The 23154-nt window shown below is 36.9% G+C and overlaps 1 protein-coding gene across 3 annotated transcripts in view; it reads left to right on the top strand.

The window, feature by feature from the left end:
• The first annotated feature begins 3024 nt into the window (after positions 1-3024).
• LOC133556233 (ATP synthase F(0) complex subunit C3, mitochondrial-like) overlaps positions 3025-23154 on the top strand; it is a 20667-nt gene continuing 537 nt past the window's right edge. Inside the window, exons 1-4 of one of the 3 annotated variants that reach the window (XM_061905961.1) lie at positions 3025-3104; positions 15214-15261; positions 18094-18168; positions 18267-18445. In XM_061905961.1, coding sequence (XP_061761945.1) covers positions 15223-15261; positions 18094-18168; positions 18267-18445 — 293 coding nt within the window. In that variant the 5' untranslated portion in view covers positions 3025-3104; positions 15214-15222. Of the gene's footprint in view, positions 3105-3668; positions 8887-15213; positions 15262-18009; positions 18169-18266; positions 18446-23154 lie in introns of those variants that run through there. The other 2 variants (XM_061905960.1, XR_009807481.1) reach the window with 2 other exon arrangements.

Below are 23154 nucleotides of genomic sequence, written 5' to 3' on the forward strand. Positions count from 1 at the left end.
GGAATACTGTTGCGATCTGCTGCTCAGATCTTCACGTGTTTGTTTTTTCATTCTCTGTCTGACCCGTTTATTTCCTGTTTTTATCCATCACTATGGTTACACATCAGTCCACCTGCTAGTCTCGCCCCGCACACCTGCTAATAATTATCACCCTCCTATTTAAGCTCACCTTTTCTGTTCACTCATTCTCGGATCCTAATTTGCCCACGCGCATCAGTGACGACTCTCATCATTCGTATGTATTTTCTCGCTAGCTCTCACGCCAAGCCACTTTATTGTCTAGCTTTCATGCTAAATGTTTTGTTTACTCTTTTGTGTCCTCGTACCAAGTTCTAGTTTTCCTTGTTTTATCCTAGCTTTCACGCTAGCGTCTTTTGTTTACTTTTTCTCTTTACACCAGTATTTTTGTTCATAGACTTTTGTTATTAAATACCCTTTATCTTACCTATGCTGTGTTCTGCTTCGACGCATCCACGGGAAAACCACACCGGCATTACAATGCCGAAGAAGAGTCATCACAGCTACATCTGTAAGTGCAAGTTAAAACTCTACTATGCAGGCCAAACCCATTTATCAACAATATCCTGAAACGCCGCCCGCTTGGCTGGGCCCGAGCTCACCTAAGATGGACATGGTCTGACGAGTCCACATTTCAAATTATATTTGGAAACAGAGGACGTGGTGTCCTCCAGAACAAAGAGGTAAATAACCATTCGGATTGTTATAGGCGCAAAGTTCAAAAGCCAGCATCTGTGATGGTATGGGGGTGTATTAGTGCCCAAGGCATGGGTAACTTACACATCTGTGAAGGCACCATTAATGCTGAAAGGTCCATACAGGTTTTGGAGCAAAGTATGTTGTCATCCAAGCAATGTTATCATGGATGCCCCTGCTTATTTCAGCAAGACAAGTGTTACAACAACGTGGCTTCGTAAAAAAAAGACTGGGGGTACTTTCCTGGCCCGCCCGCAGTCCAGACCTGTCTCCCATCGAAAATGTGTGGCGTATTATGAAGCGTAAAATACGACAGCGGAGACCCCGGACCATTGAACGACTGAAACTCTACATAAAACAAGAATGGGAAATAATTCCACTTTAAAAGCTTAACAATTAGTTTCCTCAGTTCCCAAACGTTTATTGAGTGTTGTTAAAAGAAAAGATGATGTAACACAGTGGTGAACATACCCTTTCCCAACTACTTTCACATGTGTTGCAGCCATGAAATTTTAAGTTAATTATTACTTGCAAAAAAAAATAAAGTTAATGAATTTGAACATCAAATATCTTGTCTTTGTAGTGCATTCTATTGAATATTGGTTGAAAAGGATTTGCAAATCATTATATTACGTTTATATTTACATCAAACACAATTTCCCAACTCATATGGAAACGGGGTTTGTATATAATTGATATTGATGTATCTAATTAATGTTTATGTATGTATATGTATATAAATACTATTTATATATAAATATTAAATATTATTTATATATATAATTTTTTGATGTATATAATTAATGTCTATGTATGTACTTATTTTGTATGTATACAATTCAACTAATGTTTGTGCATATAGTAATGTTTATGAACATAATTAATGATCTTGTATTTAATTATTATTAATGTATATAATTCACATCCGTGTATACAATTAATATTTATGTATATAATTCACATCTATGTATATGATTAATGTTTATGCATATAATTAATGTTAATGTGTATAATTTATGTTGATGCGACTTATTCCTCACGTGGTTCAGGTCGGTCCAACTGTCAAAAACCTATTTCACATAACAGCATCACCATAGTTTTTTTCAACCAAAAAAGACAATTAACCATTTTTATGATTAAAAAAACCCACACACAAACGGGGTAATATTGTTGCATTAAAAACATTTAAAAAACTACCAGATATTTAATGAAGAACCACTTCCGGTGTCATTATGACATAATGCGCTATGATGAAGACTCTATACAGTACACACAACTATTTCAAGTACACACAACGACAAATATGCACACATTATATTTTTACTGGAAATTAATACCAGAGGAAATGTAAGTCTTGAATGCAACAATTAAAAGTTTTAGTAAAAGCAACAAGCAAGAGTCACATCAAGCGGCATATACTACAAACTACATCGGCTTACATCCATCCATCCATTTACTACCTATCGCTTGTCCCTTTGGGGGTCGCGGGAGGTCGTTGGAGCCTATCTCAGCTGCATTCGGGCGGAAGGCGGTGTACACCTTGGACAAGTTGTGGGGCCAACACAGATAGACAAACACAAACGTATGGACAACGCTGAAGAAACAAGTCCATATCAGAAAACCAACACATTTAGCTGAACTGCACCAATTTTGTCAAAAGGAGTGGTCAATAATTCAAGAAGAAGCTTGTAGATGGCTAACAAAAGCGCCTTATTGCAGTGAAACTTGCCAAGGGACATGAAAGCAAATATTAACATTGCTGTATGTATACCTTTGACCCAGCAGATTGGCTCACAGTTTCAGTACACCAATAATAATTTCATAAAAAAAAGCTAAATTCATGAATGTTTTTTTTTGTGACCAACAAGTATGTGCTCCAATCACTTTATTACAGAAAAAAATCACAGTTGTAGAAATGATTGGAAACTCAAGAAAGCCATGACATTATGTTCTTTACAAGTGTATGTCAACATTTGACCACTACTATTTTTCATGGAGGATATACATTTAATTAAAATTTAAATATAAAGACTAGAGCAAAATTAAAATGAGCAATATCAACCAATAGTGTTTTTTTGATAATTTATAATAAATCATTTAGCATACATAACATTGATGATGAGCTTACAAAGACTAAAGGTGATTAAATGTCGCCCTCTAGTGTCGACTTTAATCATGGCAACTCAGTTATACGATCAATAATGTTGACCGATGGTTGCAATTGACCTTACTTTATGTTTCTTCTCGTATTGATTGCATTTTCCAACATACATATTCATGCCTTTCGGTAATTCATCATTTATGTTCAATTTAAAAACACTAAACTTGGAGGCGGGACTTCTTGTATTTCACCCGGAAGCAGGCTTGGACACGGGACGTGTGTTTGAAAGGTCAGTCGTGGTCATCTTGGACAATATTCATGACAAATGTGTGCTTTGTTTTAAATATGTGCTATTTGGTTTAACAATGTATGAAAATTATGCTCATTATGCTATTGGCTAAGTTTTATATTTGTAAATGTAAGTTCCTCAATACCCGACCTACTTTTTTTTACTTACTTTGATTATAATTTTTCAACTGTTTGTAAATCAACTCAACTCAACAATGTTAAAATTTATAAAAAAGGGTTTATAAAAAATAATAATTTGTTCGTTTTTACATTTAAAACCAACATTCAAACGAGTAACTATAAATACATTTTAAACATTTTAAAAAAGGTCAGTCGAAACTATCCAATCATATTAGCTAATGCTCACTCGGTCCCGCTTCTGTGGTGTAACTGACCCAATGAGATACTTCAGTTCAACAAACTCCAATTTGATAGGCTGAAGTAACGGAAGCGATATGATGATGTATAATTTCGCGCGAGGCTGCGGCCAATGAGCGACGAGGACGTAGCTCCTGTGCTTATAAATTACAAGGTGACAAGTAGTCTTCTTCTACGATCAGAAGTGATTCCGGTTGACCGAGTGGGTGGTGACCTGGAAGGACAGACGAGGAGAGACGCGGAACTACCAAACATTTGGAGTGAATTTGGCGGCGGCGAGAGTATCTAAATCTGTTTTGGCGGTTGAGCATAAGCTGTTTTGTGACTGGATCGAGATGGAAGGGGATAGTGACGGGATGTATGAGGATAGTATGGAAATGGATAGGACTAGAGGGGAGAGAGGAAAGAAGGGGAGAGGAGGGAGTGAAGGAAAGGCGAGTACTAAAAGAGTGCATGAAGACGATGAAGAGGTTGATAAGAGGAAAAGGGTTATGATGGATGAATATAAGATAATTTATACATTTAAATCAAACCAAGATATGAATGACATTAGTTTGATGACTCTGGTTAAGGGATTAAAGAAGGACATTGGAGAGGTGGAGATAGCGAAGGTGCTCAGGGACGGACGGCTGTTGATTAAATGCAAAAATGGAGAGCAAAAGAACAAAGCAATGCGATTGCAAAAACTGTGCAACAAAATAATAAAGGAAAAAATCGAAGTGGGAGAACGGAAGGGGGCAAGAGGAGTCGTGACAGGAATCCCAAGAGGAGAAAATTTAGATGATCTGAAAAGAGAAATAAAAGGAGGAACTGTCACTACGATGAAAAGATTGATGGCATTTAGGAACGGTGAAAAGACTGAGAGCGAATCCGTGCTAGTGCAATTTGCAGAGGAGGTCCTTCCAGAGAGAATCATGATTGGGTATCTAAGCTTCTATGTTAGAGCTTACGTGCCACCCCCAGTACGTTGTTTCAAGTGCCAACGCTATGGGCACATAGCTAGTGTGTGTCATGCTAAGATGAGATGTGGACGGTGTGGAGGAGAGCATGAATATGGACAATGTGGAGAAAATGAACAGGTCAAGTGTTGTAATTGTGGCGGGAATCACACAGCAGCGTATGGGGGCTGCATCATAAGAAAACAGGCAACAGAAGTACAGCAAATCAGAGTTGAACGAAATATTACTTATGCAGAGGCAGTTAAAATAAGAAATCAAGAAAGTGCAGAACAGGACAGAAGTGAAAATAGTTCAAGAAATAAAAAACAAGAGGCAGCAAATACAGGAATTTCCATGGATAAACTAGTTGTATTCCTGGCTTATGTAATAAATTGTACAGAACAGGCTAGAAACAAGACTGAGAAAATCAAAATAATTGTCAAAGCAGCAGCAAAGTTTCTAAATTTAAAAGAATTATCCTGGGAACAGGTGCAAGGTGAGCTACAGAGAGTAGACGAGACCGAGTCATGTTACCACAATCCAACGCCATGTTAATTGTTCAGTGGAATGCCAGAAGTCTGATAGCAAACGGACAGGAATTAAAGGGATATATTAATAATATGAAAAATAAACCACATATAATATGTATTCAAGAAACATGGCTGAAGCCAAAATTAAACTTTATAATAAAAGGATATATAACGATACGTAAAGATAGGAATGATGGGCAAGGAGGAGGATGTGCCATATTTATTAAGGAAGATATGCATTATTCAATATTAAAAGTAAAACAAGAACTAGAGATAGTAGGAGTAGAAGTATGGAATAATAAAGAAAGATACAAAGTACTAAACTTCTATAATCCATGCAAGAAATTAGAAATTCACCAACTAGAAACAATAATGGAGCACTGGAGTGGCAATATTATTTGGTGTGGTGACTTTAATGCACATAGCACAATGTGGGGTGAAAGGGATGACTGGAATGGGGATACATTGGAAGCACTTTTGGAGGAAAAAGAACTGGTGTGTGTGAATGATGGGTCGGGAACAAGGTTAGATGTCGTCACGGGTAAAGAAACAGCAATAGATTTAACACTAGTGTCACAAGGGTTAGCAGGAAAGGTGGAGTGGGAAGTAAATAAATACAGCACAATGGGAAGTGATCACTATCCAATCGTCATTCACATAAACATAAATCATAGGACAGAAAGCACTAGGATAGAAGGAAGATGGAAGTATAATCATGGTGACTGGGAGAAATTTAGGGAAATTACCGACATAACTTTAAAGGAAGTAGATATAAATCAAGATATTGAACAATTAAATACAGATATTACAAAGTGCATAATAGAAGCAGCCGAACAGAGCATACCAAGGAATAGTATAGGGAGAAGAAGGAAGATAGTGCCGTGGTGGACACAAGAGTGCACAGATGCAATACAAGAACGGAATAGAGCATTTAGAATATTGAGAAGAACACATAATTTCCAAGACATGATCCAGTATAAAAGGCATCAAGCTAGAGTAAGGTATGTTATTAAAAAAACAAGAAAACACCATTGGAGAACTTTTTGTGAAACACTAAATAGAACTACTCCTTTAAGCCAGGTGTGGGGAATGATCAAGAGAATGTCAGGGCTCAGAAAAGAACATAAAAATCATGTGATGAAAGATGGAATGCGGAGTGTGGTAGGAAATAAAGAAAAAGCAGAACTTTTAGCAAAAACCTTTGTTAAAGTGCACAGTAATGATAATTTGAAAAATGTAGAAAAACAAAAGAGAGAAGAAACAATTAGTGTAAATATTGAGGAAATGAAGGAAGACAACGATAATAGTTTTATCAACACTGTGGATATGACATTTTCTTTGGATGAAATGGTTCGAATTTTAAAAAAAGTTAAAAATACGACGGCAGGGAAAGACCTGGTGAGTTATCAAATGATCAAAAATTTAGGTAGCATCGGCAAAGAAGTGGTCTTGAAATTATATAATAGGATATATGAAGAAGGAAAATTACCAGATGAGTGGAAAACAGCTGTAATAATTCCAATATGCAAGCCAGGGAAAGATCCGGAAGAGGCAGGAAATTATAGGCCGATTGCATTGACCTCAAATTTGGGCAAAGTAATGGAAAAAATGATTAATGAAAGATTAATATATTATTTAGAGTCAAAAGAAATTATAAAAAACTACCAAAGTGGTTTTCGCAAAGCAAGAAGCACAAATGACCCAGCAGTGCAGCTGGAAGAGGAAATTAGAAAGGGACAAATAAATAAAGAAAGTATAATTGCGGTATTTTTTGACATAGAGAAAGCGTATGATATGTTGTGGAAACAGGGGTTGCTGATGAAACTAAATAGGATTGGGATTAGAGGAAGAATGTACAGATGGATAAAAGACTTTTTAACAAGTAGAACATTATTAGTAAAGATAGAAAATGAATATAGTAGAGAATACAAAGTGGAAAATGGGACCCCACAAGGGAGTATAATAAGTCCAGTACTATTTTCCATCATGATAAATGAAGTTTTTAGTGAAGTGGAAGGGTTAGTGGAGGTGGCATTGTTTGCTGATGATGGAGTGATGTGGAAGAGAGGTAGAAATACAAATTATATAGAAAAGAAGATTCAAAAAGCGGTAAATAATGTTCAAGACTGGGGGACGGCTTGGGGTTTAAGATTCTCTGTTGGAAAGACAAAAGTCATACATTTTACGAAGAGGAAAATACAAAACAAGCTCCAAATAAAACTCTATGGAGAAAACATAGAAGAGGTACAAGTTTTTAAATATTTAGGAATATGGTTTGATAAAAATATTAACTGGTCAACCCACATCAGCAAGATAATGGAGAAAAGTAAAAAGGTGTTAAATATAATGAGGGCTTTGAGGGGTAAAGATTGGGGGGCTGATAGGTTAACATTGAAAACAATATATATCACTTTAATTCGGTCTGTTATCGACTACGGATGCATTATTTATCGATCTGCTTCAAAAACTCTACTTGAGAAAATAGACCGGATCCAGTCGCAGGCGTTAAGATTATGTTGTGGAGCTACTAAATCTACTCCAGTGGCAGCATTACAAGTAGAAATGAATGAAAAACCTTTGGACATGAGGAGAGATCAACTCTCAGCAGTTTATTGGGCAAACTTAAAAGGATCCAAGCAAGGACATCCAACCCGTCAAGTGCTAATAAATTGCCAAGAAAAAGGGAAGAAAAAAATGAATAGTTTTGGGTGGATAATAGGAGATATATGTAAAAAAACACAAATTGACAATATTAAAGTGAGCCCTACAGTACCAATTCCTGCAATACCACCGTGGATGTATGAAAACCCAAAGGTAGACATGCAGTTACTGAAGAATAGACATTTAAATAGTTACCAAATAGAACAACGGATTGAGGAAATGTTTTTTGATAATATTATGATATACACAGATGCATCAAAAACTATAAATAGTAAAGTAGGAGCTGCTGCAGTTATCCCACAGAGAAATATAGTGTTGAATAAAAGAATTAGTGATAAACTATCTGTTTTTACGGGGGAATTGGTAGCAATTTATATGGCAGTTAACTGGATAGAGGAAAACAAAGCTAGGAAAGTAGTCGTGTGCTCGGACTCCAGCAGTGCATTGACGAGCATAAAAAACATAACATCAGAAACAAGACTAGATATAGTTTATGAAATAGTTCAGGCAATCTACAGAATAAATAAAGCGGGAGGTGTGGTAACATTTCTCTGGGTTCCTGCTCATGTAGGAGTTGAGGGAAATGAGTTAGCTGATAGATACGCAAAACAAGCAACCACTAAAACAGAAGTAAACATGGAGATTAAGCACAGTAAAGAAGAAGTGAAGAGCATAATTAAGATAGAACACAATAAAAAGTGGCAGGATAATTGGAATAAGGAAACAAAAGGTAGAGAGTTTTACAAAGTCCAGAGGAAAGTAGGTGTAATGAGAGGAGGGGGTAGAAATAGGAAGGAAGAAGACATTATGACTAGAATGAGATTAGGGCATACATATCTAAATAGTTCACTAAAATTGATAGGCAAACATACTACAGGGCTGTGTGATTTTTGCCACCAGATAGAAAATGTTGACCATGTCTTAATACAATGTAGGAAATATAATAGAGAAAGAGAAATACTGGAAAATAAGTTAGCAAAAGAAAATATTAGGTTAGAAGTGGGAGATATATTAGGATTGCATTCAGAAAACATAGGATATAAAGCAATATACACATATTTAAAAAACACTGGGTTAAGTAAAAGAATATAGAGTAGGGATCCACCTCGGTCCACACTCCATTACAGTAGGTGGCGGTAATGCACACCAGAAGGTTGCTTGCCAACCGCCATAAAAACAAAAGAAGAAGAAGAAGAAGAAGTCTTCTTCTACGTGCTTAGACCACAAGTGAGTGCGAGAGCCGACGTCCCGGACCCTCCCGAAGCCTAAATCACCGGTAATATCATCTCCAATGTGCTTATTATCCACATATAACCACATTGATAGGGTATTTCATGCGTGTGTGTGGGATGTTATTGGTTCGCCGTGCGAGCTGTCAAAGGCTACTGGAGCTAACACTAGCCAGCTTAGCAGTCAATGTCACATCTTAATATTAGTTTTCTACATTCATGTGTTAAATAGTCTGTGTGTGTGTATGGATATATGCAAAGGTCAGTCAGTTGTGTTACCCTAATCTGCTCAACTACTTTGACACAAAATGTCTGCCGGCAGGCCTTCAACTCATTCACACACTTTCTGCCTTGACGTGAATAATAGATGTGTATATCTCATGGCGCTAAGTGGGAACTTTAAATGGATCTGCACCCGGCACCATTTACAGGCCTTGTCATTAATGGCTCATGTTGACCTTCAGCTAGTTAGCTTAGCATAATTAGCATTGTTAGCTTTGTGTCAGGATCCAATCTGACATTCTCATTAACATTACTTGTTTTAAATATTAATGTGTACAAATAATATTCATGTCTAGAGAACAGCATGTAATATGATTACCGTGTTTCCTTGAATTGCCGCCGGGGCGCTAATTAATTTAAAACCTCTTCTCACTCCTGCGCTTACCAAAGGCATGTGGTAAAAGTAAGCATGCGCTAATTATTTTAAAACCTCTTCTCACTCTGGCACTTGCCAAAGGTATGCAGTAAAAATTTGATTGTGATGTAAGCTTGGACCTTAAAGGCATCCTGAAATGAGATTTTCTTATTTAAACAGTGATAGCAGGTCCATTCATTTTGTCATACTTGATCATTTCGCGATATTGCCATATTTTTTCTGAAAGGATTTAGTAGAGAACATCCACGATAAAGTTTGCTACTGTCGGTGTTAAGAGAACAGCCCTGCCTCTACCGGTAGTCGCAGACAATGACGTCACAAGTGTGGAGGCTCCTCACATATTCACATTGTTTTTAATGGGAGCCTCCAACAAAAAGTGCTATTCGGACCGAGAAAACGACAATTTCCCCATTAATTTGAGCGAGGATGAAAGATTCGTGTTTGAGGATATTGATAGCGACGGGCTAGAAAAAAAAAAGAAGAGTTTAAAAAAAAAAAAACGCGATTGCATTGGGACGGATTCCGATGTTTTTAAACACATTTACTAGGATAATTCTGGGAAATCCCTTATCTTTCTATTGTGTTGCTAGTGTTTTAGTGAGTTTAACAATACCTGATAGTCGGAGGTGTGTATCCACGGGTGTGTTGACGCCAATGTCCCACGGAAGTCGACGGCAGCTTTATGGACCGCCAAAGCTCAGCTTTTATCCGGTAAGAAGCGACTTTTTAACCACAATTTTCTCATCGAAACCTGCTGGTTGACATTTGTTCTGGATCCATGTTCGCTTGACCGCGCTCTGATCCTTAGTAAATTTTCACCTCCGGGAATTTTAAACAAGGAATCACCGTGTGTTTGTGTGGCTAAAGGCTAAAGCTTCCCAACTCCATCTTTCTTCTGTGACTTCTCCAATATTAATTTCACAAATTGCAAAAGATTCAGCATCACAGATCTCCAAAATACTGTGTAATTATCCCGTTAAAGCAGACGACTTTTAGCTGTGTGTGTGCATGCGCTCATACTTCCTAAAAACGCGTGACGTCTTGCGTACACGTCATCATTACACAACGTTTCCTAGACAAAACTCCTGGGAAATTTAAAATTGCAATTGGTAAACTATAAAGGCCGTATTGGCATGTGTTGCAATGTTAATATTTCATCATTGATATTTAAACTATCAGACTGCGTAGTGAGTAGTAATGGGTTTCAGTAGGCCTTTAAATCCTACTGAATAGCTCTTAATCTTTTTCCCTTCATGCGATTTCAAATTACCGGTATTGAAATCAGCATCCTCCATTTTGAAAATGATGACAGGGGAAGTGTCACCTGTGACGTCACGAGTTTGACCAGGCGGTAATACTAAGCATGCGCCAATTATTTTGGGAAGCAAGTTTGACCCGGCAGTAATTCAAGGCAGGCGCATACTATATGCCCTGCGGCAATTCAAGGAAACACGGTAATTATTCAGGGTATTGCTGATATTGCTGAAAACTGTTTCACAATATTTGTTGTATAGCGGACATATCAATTTATTTATTTTTTAAAGACTTATGGAGATACGCTCCAGGGACCCCAAAAGGGACAAATGTTAGAAAATGCATGGATGGAAAATAACAAGCATGAGAATCCATCCATCCATTTTCTACCGCTTATTCCCTTTTGGGGTCACGGGGAAGCATGAGAATAGTTTATTTTATTTGAAATGTAATCTTCCTCTAAATTGAATTCCTTGGCTGTCAAGACAGAAAAGGAAATGTCAACACAAGCATGGAAAACACTCAACGTAAACAAAACAGTAAAAATGAAGGTGCGAGAATAAAGAATATGTAATAAATGCTGCATAAAATGTAAGGAAATGTAAACCTGAGAAGTAGGGACGGGTTGATGAGGCGTCATGTATGTGTAGACACATTGCAAAACTCTATTGATACTGTTTCAATACTGTGTCACTAAATACTGACATCTGCTGGACATTGAAAATCCTTACAGGCAACCTATGGACCGACTCAACTGACACTGATTTTATGACCTAGTATAAACAATAATATAAACCAAGTCATTGTATTTCATTTAGGATTATTTCATTTTTTCATTGAAATAAAAATATATTTGTATCTTTTTTAGATACAGTCAATGTGAACATGTATCATAACATGGAAATCTAAGAGAACGTGTTGTGAATGAGGGTACTTGTGGACTGGGAATTTTTTTTGTTTTGTTTTGTTTTTTTACATGCGCTCAGAATACGCACTGTTGATTGATTGAATCTCTTATAAGTAGATTGCACAGTACAGTACATATTTCTTACAACTTACCACTAAATGTTAACACCCAAATAAGTTTTTCAACTTGTTTAAGTCGGGGTCCACGTTAATCAATTCATGGTAAAAAGTTAATGGGTTTGTGCTGGATTCGAACAAGTGCCCTACGGAACTCAGTAAGAACAACTATGGTCCTTGACTCTACCAACTGAGCTATCGAAGAGATAGGGTGTTGCTGAATTTTAATGTCACTAATATGATGGTTGTGTGGGTGGTACAATACTGGAAACATTGGATGAAACGAGAGGAAATTAACACAAATACCTTTTTTTCCGATATATGATCAAAATATTCCCACACGGCAGAAATGATCTCCGACGACGATAAATGACCAACAACAGAAGTGCGGTGATTCTGTCGGCAGCAGCATCTCGTTGACAGATGCACTTCTTATAAACACAGTTTGGCGCGCAGGGGCCAGTGCGACACAGTTCGCGTATCGGTCACGTGACCAAAACAGCTCATGATGGGTCACGTGACTTTCTAAAGGCGGCACACGCACCGACACAGGGTTTTGCTCTACGAGCTCAACGCATGCGCCGATGCATCGGTGTTGCCGGACCCATCACTACTGAGAAGTATTGTCTGCAGGTTTAGTGGCAGGAAGTCACAACGGTGCTCTAAAGGGTGAGCTCAGGCGGGTGGATATTGGCGATCGTTTACAGACCACATTGGTCCAACCACTATTCCCTTTGGGGAAGAAAAGCCCCAAAAGTACATTTCTGTCTTCTTACTCCAGAGAGTGACAGCCAAACTGATAGATACTGTCGCCTGATTGGATGTTGGCATGTCATGTGATCACTTCCTGCGTTGCTCTGTTACCAGAGTGTCTTTTGTTCTTGCAACTAACCTTGCTTCCACATTTCCGCTATTTTTCCCCACAAAGAAGAGATATAAATATTTGTTTTATCAAATTTATTTTTTATTGTTTTCCAGGACGTGTCTACTACGATATATTTTTATGGTTTTATCGCCCAGCCCTAGTACACTACACTAAAGGACATAAATGTGGATGTTGTGTTGGCATACATTTCACTGGTATAAATATTTGTATTATTAACTCCTATATATATATATATACACACATGAATACACAAATAAAATGCATTGATTCATCTTTGCTATGAATTTACCCTTAAATCAAATAGTGTTTCTCACCTTTTTTACCAAAGTGACTGAGCTCACAACTCTCTTTTGCCCCAAGGTGGATTGTTTTGCATTTATACTAATAAAAGAAGCACTGATTCAAGTGTAAGTCCGTTTTCAACATGCTTTAACAGACGCTGTGTACAAAAACCGGGGCAGACTTTTGGCATAAATTGTTGTCAAAGTTGGGTGTACAAAAAACAAATGTGTATATGCATGAGAACAAAAATGCTAATATTTACATTTGTGGTCAAGTTTACATACACTTTTAAAATAAGTTAAAGTACCCATGATTGTCACACACACACACACACTAGGTGTGGTGAAAATATTCTCTGCATTTGACCCATCACCCTTGATCACCCCTTGAGGAGAGCAGTGAGCAGCAGCAGTGGCCGCGCCCGGTAATAATTTTTGCTGATTTAACCCCCAATTCCAACCCTTGGTGCTGAGTACAGGGAGGTAATGGTTCCCATTTTTATAAATATGTTTATGTATATAATTAATGTTTATACATCTAAATTGATTTTATGTTTATAATTAATGTTGATATATCTTGATTGTATGTACTGTATATAATGAGTGATTATGTATTTAATTATGTTTGTATACGTTTATACATCTGATTTATTTAATATATAATGTTTATGTATATGTCTATAAATGAAATTGATTTTATGTATATAATTATTTATGTATATAATTTATTTAACCTCTTAAGGCCCAAGCTGTACCAACCTCGTCACGTCCGTTGTGTCCTGAGCAAGACACTTTAGCCTTTCTCCTGATGGGTGCTGGTTAGCGCCTTGCATGGCAGCTCCCTCCATCAGTGTGTGAATGGGTAAATGTGGAAGTAGTGTCAAAGCACTTTGAGTACCTTAAAGGTATAAAAGCCCTATACAAGTACAACCATTTATCATTTAATTACAATAAAAACTAAGAATCATCTTTTGATATGATGTACTTGGTCCATAAATAACAAACGTGTACTTCATGTTTTGTGACATGCTAATTCCATTGTATGTTATGCCCTTCTGACACCACCAGATGGCAGTATAAGTGTTGACCATAAGACCCCAATTCAGTAGTGTTCACAATTTTGGAAATAAGAGCGAAATGGTGCTGTGCACGCATGTGGCCACTAAGCCTTTAGAGGATTTTTATAATTGTTTATCTTTATGATTAATGTTGATAAATCTAATTCACATTTATTTATATAATTGTTTATACATCTAATTGATTTTATGTACATAATTGTTTTTGTATTCGATTTTTGTATGTATATAATTGTTTATAATCAATATCGATGTATGTAATGTTTGTTTATAGTTCACGTCTATAATTTATGTATATAATGAATGTCTATGTACATAATAGTTAGGTATATGATAAATGTATAGGTATCTGTTTATGTATGTAATACATTTTTATGTAAATAATTAATGTTAATGTATTTAATTAATATGTATGTATATAATTAAAGTTTATGTATATAACTGTTTATACATCCAATGTATTTAATACATAAAATTAATGTTTATGCGTATAATGGTTAGAAATCTGATTGTATGTATATATTTAATGTCTATGTATATAATTGTTTATATATTTAATGTATGTAATTAATGTTTATGTATGTAATTGATGTTTACATATATAATTCACATTTATTTATATAATTGTTTCTAAATCTAATTGATTTTATGTACATAATGTTTATATATTTGTTTTTATGTATAATGTATACAATTTTATGTATATGTTTATAATCAATATATATGTTTGTATTGTTTTACAGTTCACGTCTATGTATATAATTATTGTGTGTGTGTATAATTGTTTATATAATCAATGTTTATGTATGTATTTTTTTATGTATTTACTTAGATGTGAATTATATACATGTAGATTATCTATTTATTAATGTTTATGTATTTAATTATTGTCTGTGTTACATGAGACAACTAATAACATTGCACATCAACACCTAAAAAAAATCACATACTGTACATCTTCGAAGTAATTATGTTTGTTTGGTTTTGCTTTAAATTCTTCAATAGGAACTCTATGGTGTGACTTGTTCATCACATGGTTCAGGTCGGTAATTGTATAGGACAAAAACATATAAAGTAGCGAATCTCAAAAAGTGGCGTGTAATTCTGCAGGCGCGGACAAAGTGCACGTGAACACTGCAGGAGGTCTTCTTCAAGGTTGTGTTTTGCTCGAATTAACTTTTGTGTTTCTCTCTTAGGTTCCAGCCATGTATGCCTGCGCTAAATTTGTCACTTCTCCTGCTCTGGTACGTAGAAACTTTCTTGTGTGGGGCTTAAAACTGGGCTTATGGCACCATAGAAATGTGTATTATCCACGAAAAGTTAATGGTATTTTTTTAATGACCTGTCTAAAATCAGGAGCAGGAAAAATATGTTAAATGGGTATGTGAAATGTAATCTTCCTCTGATTATAATCCCTCAGCAATCAAGGCAGAAGGGAAAATGGGAAAACACCCTCAGTTTAAACAAAATAGTCAAGTCATAAGAAATGCCTGATGAAGTGTGATAAAATAGTCTAAAAATGTAAACTTAAGCCATGTCCACAGTTTAAAAAATGTTTATTTGGGGTTAAAACAACCTCTATCCACTTGAGTCTACCCTATATTCCGGACTAAAGGGTGCACCGGTATATAAGCCACACCCACTAAATTTTAGGAAGAAATATTTTTCCATCTATTCGTAGCAGTTGTTAAATTGACTTATTTACACAGAAATGTTTATTTACAGACCTTAAGTTCCAAACGGTGTCTAACATGGCAGTAAAACGGCTGATCAAACAAAACATAATCATGGACCCACTAGCTGCGCAAGTTAGCTCTCCAATCAGCTAAACAGACTAACTCCACGGTGACGTTTTGGTTAATTTGCAAAACTGGAATACATAAAGAATGCCATCGTAAGTTAACTCAGACACTTGTAAATGTGTTAGCATATTAGCTAACGCTAACGAAGCTAGTTTGATTACATTACGATAGCGCATACAAATATGCATTAAAAGACTCCTACAGACATCACACTTCGGACGCTTTAGTAAGTAAGAATTGTTTTAGTTATAATGTACAACTTACAAACGTTGCTTGGAGTGACGAATGAAGAATCCACATGTAGAAACGCTGTGGATGATGATGATGATGATCAGAAGACAAAATAGCACTTCTGCTTCCGATTCAAAGCTTTTAACAGCAGGAATTCACATTTACCCAGCAGCACTTGCAGGGGACAAACTTGTCCAAAAGATGGCACCATGGCACAAACAATAACAGACCATTTCTCTGTCTTTGATTGTTTATTTTTTATTCTTTGCATTATGGCCGTCAGCAAAGAAGAAGAATCCAATAATTAGGTACATTTTTAAGTTGTATTTCCTAATATATTTTTGTAACAACCACAGCTGATAAATGGTTATTGTAGACTGGGGTTAAATCACTGAAAAAAGGTTGAGAACCACTGTTCTAGACCATAAGACAGATGAAACTTGGAAAAGCATAGAGGTCTACAACTTGCATGTTGCTTGCTGTTTTTCAGTTTGGACTTTCTCTCCCTAAAAGTCCTCTTAATATTTGCACATTTTGTAAATGGCTGTTCGCAGGTACATCTAGCCCATATAAAAAATGATTTCCACATCACAGACATGCTGACAACTCTCCAGACAGTGGTGTGCGTTTTGTTTACATCCCGTTTCAGTAGCGCCGTTAGTCTTTTTCTGGTCAAGATTTCGGTACATCACTTGTCAATATTGCACAAATAGGCCATATATATCAATTCATATTGTAACGACCATCTGTCAGTCTTTCCTATGTTGGCAAACATACCTTCGGTGCTTGAAAGGTGCTTGGCGGAGAATGAGGAAGTGTTGTGTGTCTAGGGAAGCACGGACTCATGGGAACAAAAGTGTCTGCACGGGAGGTAAAACCTGTTGGAATTGTGCAATTTGTTATATAATTGGTAATAAAAAATAAAAAAGCGTCTTCCTGGGGCTACAATATATTACTTTAATTAGTTTTCAAGTTAAAACAAACTTATTTTCAAAGTGTGGCAATTACATTAAAGGGAAACTGACTATAGCTGTCAACATTGTGAATGTGCTGAAAGATTTGATTATCGAAATATAACTATAGATGTCAACATTGTATATGTGCTGAAAAATTCATTTATGATTGTTGATCAAAGTTGTCAACTTTGTGTATGTACTTAAAGATTCATTTATGATTGTTTACCAAAATATAAATATAGATGTCAACATTGTATGTGCTGAAAGAGTCATTTATGATTGTTGATCAAAACTCTATGTGACATCTGGTGATTACAATGTATTGGGCTATTTGGTGGATATTTGCTATTCTGGGCAGTTGCAAAGAATTAAGTACAACAAACCACAAAACGGTGTCGCAAAGCACATTCAAATTCAAACCTTCGATTTTGTGAATGTTCCATCCCTAATGCCAGGATTGCTTTGAAAACTTTGGGCACAACTATTTTAGTGGTTTTAGCCAGAAAACTTCCCAGTATGTGAAGAGATGAACTGAGCATTCACAGTATTCCTCTTTTTCTAGGGATGAACATTTTTTTATTAGCCGACACATAACTTCCTGCTTAAGACTACTATTTTTGCAATGTAGATTTAAGTGTAGTTTGCGCACACTTTGAGGTAAAGCCAGGGTGTCCAAACTGTCATAGATTCAACACCGCATCACACGGCAGAGGGCTTTCAAATTAATCCTAAAAATTAATCTGAAATACCAGGCGGTCCCTGAATGATACATATTTGCTGCTTCTTGTGGACAATGAAAGTAAATCGGCTCAATGACCCTTGAAATTACTGTGAAATAATAGCACAACATTTACTTATATGACATAATCCAAACAACCCTCTCTAGTCATGGTGAAAACATGGTCACTGAACTTTGTGGATATTACAAAAACGTCCAAACGCCATATTAAAAAAAATCATATTCAAATACTCTCCACACTCATCCATGTTTGATGCATTTCAGCTGCTTGATGACTTTTACCAAGGAACATGCTAACAAATAAGATGGAACATTTGAAAGTCTCTCTGACTAAACTCCTTCCTGTAGCTGCGCGGAGGGTCCAGAGTCCTTGCCCGGCCCGTCTCCGTCTTTAGCCGACCTGAAGCCAATGTGGAGCAGCAGGTGAGAACTTCAAGTCGGATGAGAATTTACTGGATCTCATTCAGGGGATGAATGATGAGCGTCCATTTGGAGTTGAACTTGTTCCTGGTTCTCCTCAGACCCTCTTGCCAGAACGTCCGTCGTCAGTCGTGAGTCGCTCTTTCCAGACCAGCTCGATGTGTCGGGACATCGACACCGCAGCCAAGTTCATCGGTGCCGGTGCTGCCACTGTGGGGGTGGCTGGTTCCGGAGCTGGAATTGGAACCGTGTTTGGTAGCCTCATCATTGGCTATGCCAGGTGATTTCATGTTGACGCCTTGGATGTCTCACAATATGCTGATTCACTTCAAGAGAAATATTGCTTTTCTACTAACATGGATGAAACAAGTGTGTTCTAGGGTTGTACTAGTATAGTATCACGGTACTAATGAATCATATTCAGTACAATACTGCCTCTAGAAAGTACCAGTTTTAAGATGCGCCGTCACGTGGTGACATTGCTGGCTGGTTTTACGAGCAGAGGAGCATGTTGGGTAGCGCACGCACACAGTACTTACAAGCAGACAGTGTGTAGACAGAAAGGGGAGAATGAATGCGTTTTGGTGTAAAAAGTAAAGATAAAGGTGAAGTTATAAAACTGAAACGCCCTCAGAAAGTGGTGCTTTAAGACATGGCTAGCTAGCTAGCTAGCAGCTAACATCAATCTGCAGTCTTTTAGCTATTTCTAAATCACTAATACTGACCTCTAGGGCAATAAAGTTTCTTACAAGTCTCATTATCACTGGAGGACGAGGAATAGCTAAACATGCTTCACTACACACTGTTGGAAGATTCAATAGCTAACAACAATCTAGCACCCCTGAATGTAAACTAATGCCATGAGTGGAGCTACACCTGACATCCACTGTGATGATACCAAGTACCGTATTTCCTTGAATAGCCGCCGGGGCGCTAATTATTTTAAAACCTCTTCTCACTCCTGCGCTTATTCAAAGCATGCGGTAAAAGTAAGCAGGCGCTAATAATTTTAAAACCTCTTCTCACCCCTGCGCTTACCAATGGCATGCAGTAAAAAATTGAGTGTGATATAAAAAAAGTTATTCTATGTCCGCGGCCCGGTTGTTGGGGACCACTGCTCTACAGCGTCCCATCGCGCCCCACTTTTCACCATGCTGTTTGCGTGCCGGCCGGACGCATGCATTTCGCTGCTTCTTGTACGAGATTGCAATGCATACTTGGTCAACAGCCATACCTTTTACACTGATGTTTGTGATATAAACAACTTTAAAACTCTTACTAATATGCGCCACACTCTGTGAACCCACACCAAGCACATTTCTGGAGAGCATTGGCTCTGTGGCGCATTATAAACGCAGTATAGGGATTACCCATAATTCCGTGTATCCGTGACTCTTGCTGTATTATACACGTGCCCCCAACCCTTCCCACCTCAACCAACGTACGGAAGGGGAGGGAGGCAGGGTTTGGTGCCAGCGGGTGTATGTGCATTGCAGTCTGGGTAGGTTTTGTGTTGTTTGTGGTGTGTTGCAGGGCAGATGTTCTCCAGAAGTGTTTGTCATCGTTTAATGTGGATTCGCGGAGTGTTGCGCGTATTTGTAGGAGTGTTGAAGTTGCTTTATGTCACAACCATTAGTGTGTTCTGTATGGCTGTGGAACAAGACCCCTGGTTTACACAGTCATAGCAAAAAAAAAAAACTCTGCCATTTTGAAATTGACGGCAGGGGAATCTTCACTTGTGACGTCACAAATTTTACCCAGCGGTCAAAGTAAGCATGTGCTTATTAATTTGGGGAGCGAGCTTCGCCCGGCAGTAATTCAAGCAAGGCAGGCGCATATTACATGCCCGGCCCGGCGGTTATTCAAGGAAATACCTTATATTATCTTTACTACTATGATGACATCGATATTTTTTTACATAATGTTTTTTTAAATAAAAACATGTTTATAAACTCAGTAAATATGTGCCTGGACACATGAGGACTTTGAATGACAAATATGATTCTGTAACTACTTGGTATCAGATCGATACCTAAATGTGTGGTATCATCCAAAACTAATGTAAAGTATAAAACCAGAGAATAAGTGATTATTACATTTTAACAGAAGTGTAGATAGAACATGTTAAAACTGAAAATAAGCAGATATTAACAAGTAGATTAATAATTCATTTTCTACCACTTTCCCTTAATGTTGACAAAAATAGGTGGAAAAATGACACAATATGTTACTGCATACGTCAGCAGACTAATTAGGAGTCTTTGTTTAATTACTACTAAAAACAAGGTGTCAAGTATGTTCACCATTTTATTTCAGGACTAAATTACAATAATAAACATGTTTAATATACACAAAGATTTTTTTGGTTAAAATAAAGACAATAATGCCATTTTGTGTGGTCCCCATTATTTAGAAAAGTATCAAAATACATTTTGGAATCGGGACAACATTCTTATGTGGACAATATTGTCTTGGAGGTTTTTCACATACTGGTATAGAAATATTGGTCTTGATGATGTAGTACAACACAGGTTCTTAACCTTTTCCACTACACTCAAATATTACCACTGAATTAGTCATCTTTCTCTTGATTTGAATCATATTAATAAATCATATCTAACTTACTTAAGGTGCACAACCGTGTCAAATGATATAAAAGCATACATATGATTTAACACATACACCTTAGGCTTAGGTCAGACTGATTAGAAAAATAAATACTAATCAAATGTACGGCATAAGAGACTTGAGGATAACTGACGAGAAATACATTTACATACAATTTAAGTTGGGCTAAAATAAGACAAAATAATAAACATGTATCCTAACTAAACTGTCAATAAAATTAAAGTGCACATGGAAATACAACTTCAACACTTGACTCACAATTCTTGAGCTTAAAAAGCCCTACTAGAATCTGAGCCATGTTTACTTTCATCAACGCTGCAGCACGTGTGACACCACATTGCAGGTGGCATATATTTTTTTTGTAACGTGATTATTACCGAATTTTATAATTAAAGAGCGCACCGCTATATACGACTCACATCCGCAAAATGTATGAGTCGCAACGGACTATAAGTCACAGTTACGAAACGAGGTATTTACAGTTATTTAGTAAATGTTTATTTACATACCTTATTTGTTTCTAAACGGTGTAAGTAAAACGGCTGATCAAACAAAACAGAAGTCATGGTCATGGACCCACTAGCTGCGCAAGCTAGCTCTCCAATCAGCTAAACAGACCCAATGACTCCACATTTATGTTTTGGGGAATACACTGAGGAATTTCTGAAACTGAAACAATACAAAAAGAATGCCATTGTAAGTTAATAATACTAACACAGACACTCGTGAAAGTGTTAGCATATTTGCTTATGCTAACAACGCTGGCACCTAACAGTTTTATCTGATTTTTGGGGTGACGATTCGACCCCGAAGGGAATAAGCGGTAGAAAATGGATTGATGGATGGACTTAATTTAGAATCGGTTTTCTATTCAAACCAATTTTCTCACTGTATTATTTGGTATAATAATTAAGTTACTAATACTAATTGACACTTGTAAACATGTTAGCATATTAGCTCATGCTAACGATGATTGATTACATTGCGATAGCACACACAAATATGCATGAAAACACTCCTACAGACATCACTTTTGGGACAGATTAGTAAGTCAGAATTGTTTTAGTTATATTGTAAAACCTACAAACGCTGTTTGGAGTGATGAATAAAGAATCCATACGAGCAGCAACGCTACTTGTATGGACAGATAAGACGTAACCTATTTCCGGTTGAAAGCTTAGTGTACTTGAAACTCTGGAATTTCCAGAAATTTAAAGAATAGCAATTTGAACAAATAAAATTTGTTTTTTCAGGTGGTAACCTAGACACTCGTAAACATGTTCGCATATTAGCTCATGCAGACAACGCTAGCTTCATTACATTACAATGGCACGTACAAATATGCATGAAAACACTCCTACAGACATCACAAATGGGACGGTTTAGTAAGTAAGAATTGTTTTAACTATTATGTAAAACTTACAAACGCTGCTTGGAGTGACGAATAAAGAATAATACGGGCAGAAGCACAACAGACAGATGAAAAAGACGGAATGGCACTTCTACTTCCGGCCGAAACTTAGTCAACTTGAAAATCTGGAATTTACGGAAATTTAAAGAATAGCAATTTGGAAAATTCCGTTTTTCAGGTGGTAACATAGACACTCGTAAACGTGTTAGCATATTAGCTCATGCAGACGACGCTAGCTTCGTTACATTATGCGAGCAGGTACAAATATGCATGAAAACACTCCTACAGACATCACACATGGGACGCTTCAGTAAGTAAGAATTGTTTTAGTTATAATGTAAAACTTACAAACATTGCTTGGAGTGACGAATGAAGAATCCATCTTAGCAGAAACGCTATGGACAGATAGACGGAACGTACTTCCGATTGAAATCTTAGTCTACTTATAAGTCTGGAATTTACAGAAATTTAAAGGACAGTAATTTGAAAATAAAAAAATTCCGTTTTTCTGACGGTAACATAGACACTCGTAAACGTGCTAACAGATTAGCTCATGCAAACGAAGCTCTTTTCATTACATTATGATAGCACGTACAAATGTGCATGAAAACACATGGGACGCTTCAGTAAGTCAGAATTGTTTTAGTTGTATTGTAAAACCCTGCAAACCTTGCTCTGAGTGATGACTGAAGAATCCATACGAGTAAAACTGCTACGGACGGCTTGAAGACCGAACTGCATTTTTTCTTCCTTTACAAAGTCCAGTAGAGCAGTGGTCCCCAACCTTTTTGTATCCGCGGACCGGTCAACGCTTAATAATTTGTCCCGCGGCCTGGGGGGTGTCCTTTTTTTTTCTTTTTCTTTTTTTTTTTTTCTTTGTCATGAAAACGGGATGTTTTTGTCATGAAAAAGGGAGTTTTTTGTGGTTGGTGTACTATTTGTAAGTGTAT

Source organism: Nerophis ophidion, linkage group LG07, assembly GCF_033978795.1.
Source record: "Nerophis ophidion isolate RoL-2023_Sa linkage group LG07, RoL_Noph_v1.0, whole genome shotgun sequence".
NCBI lineage: Eukaryota > Metazoa > Chordata > Actinopteri > Syngnathiformes > Syngnathidae > Nerophis > Nerophis ophidion.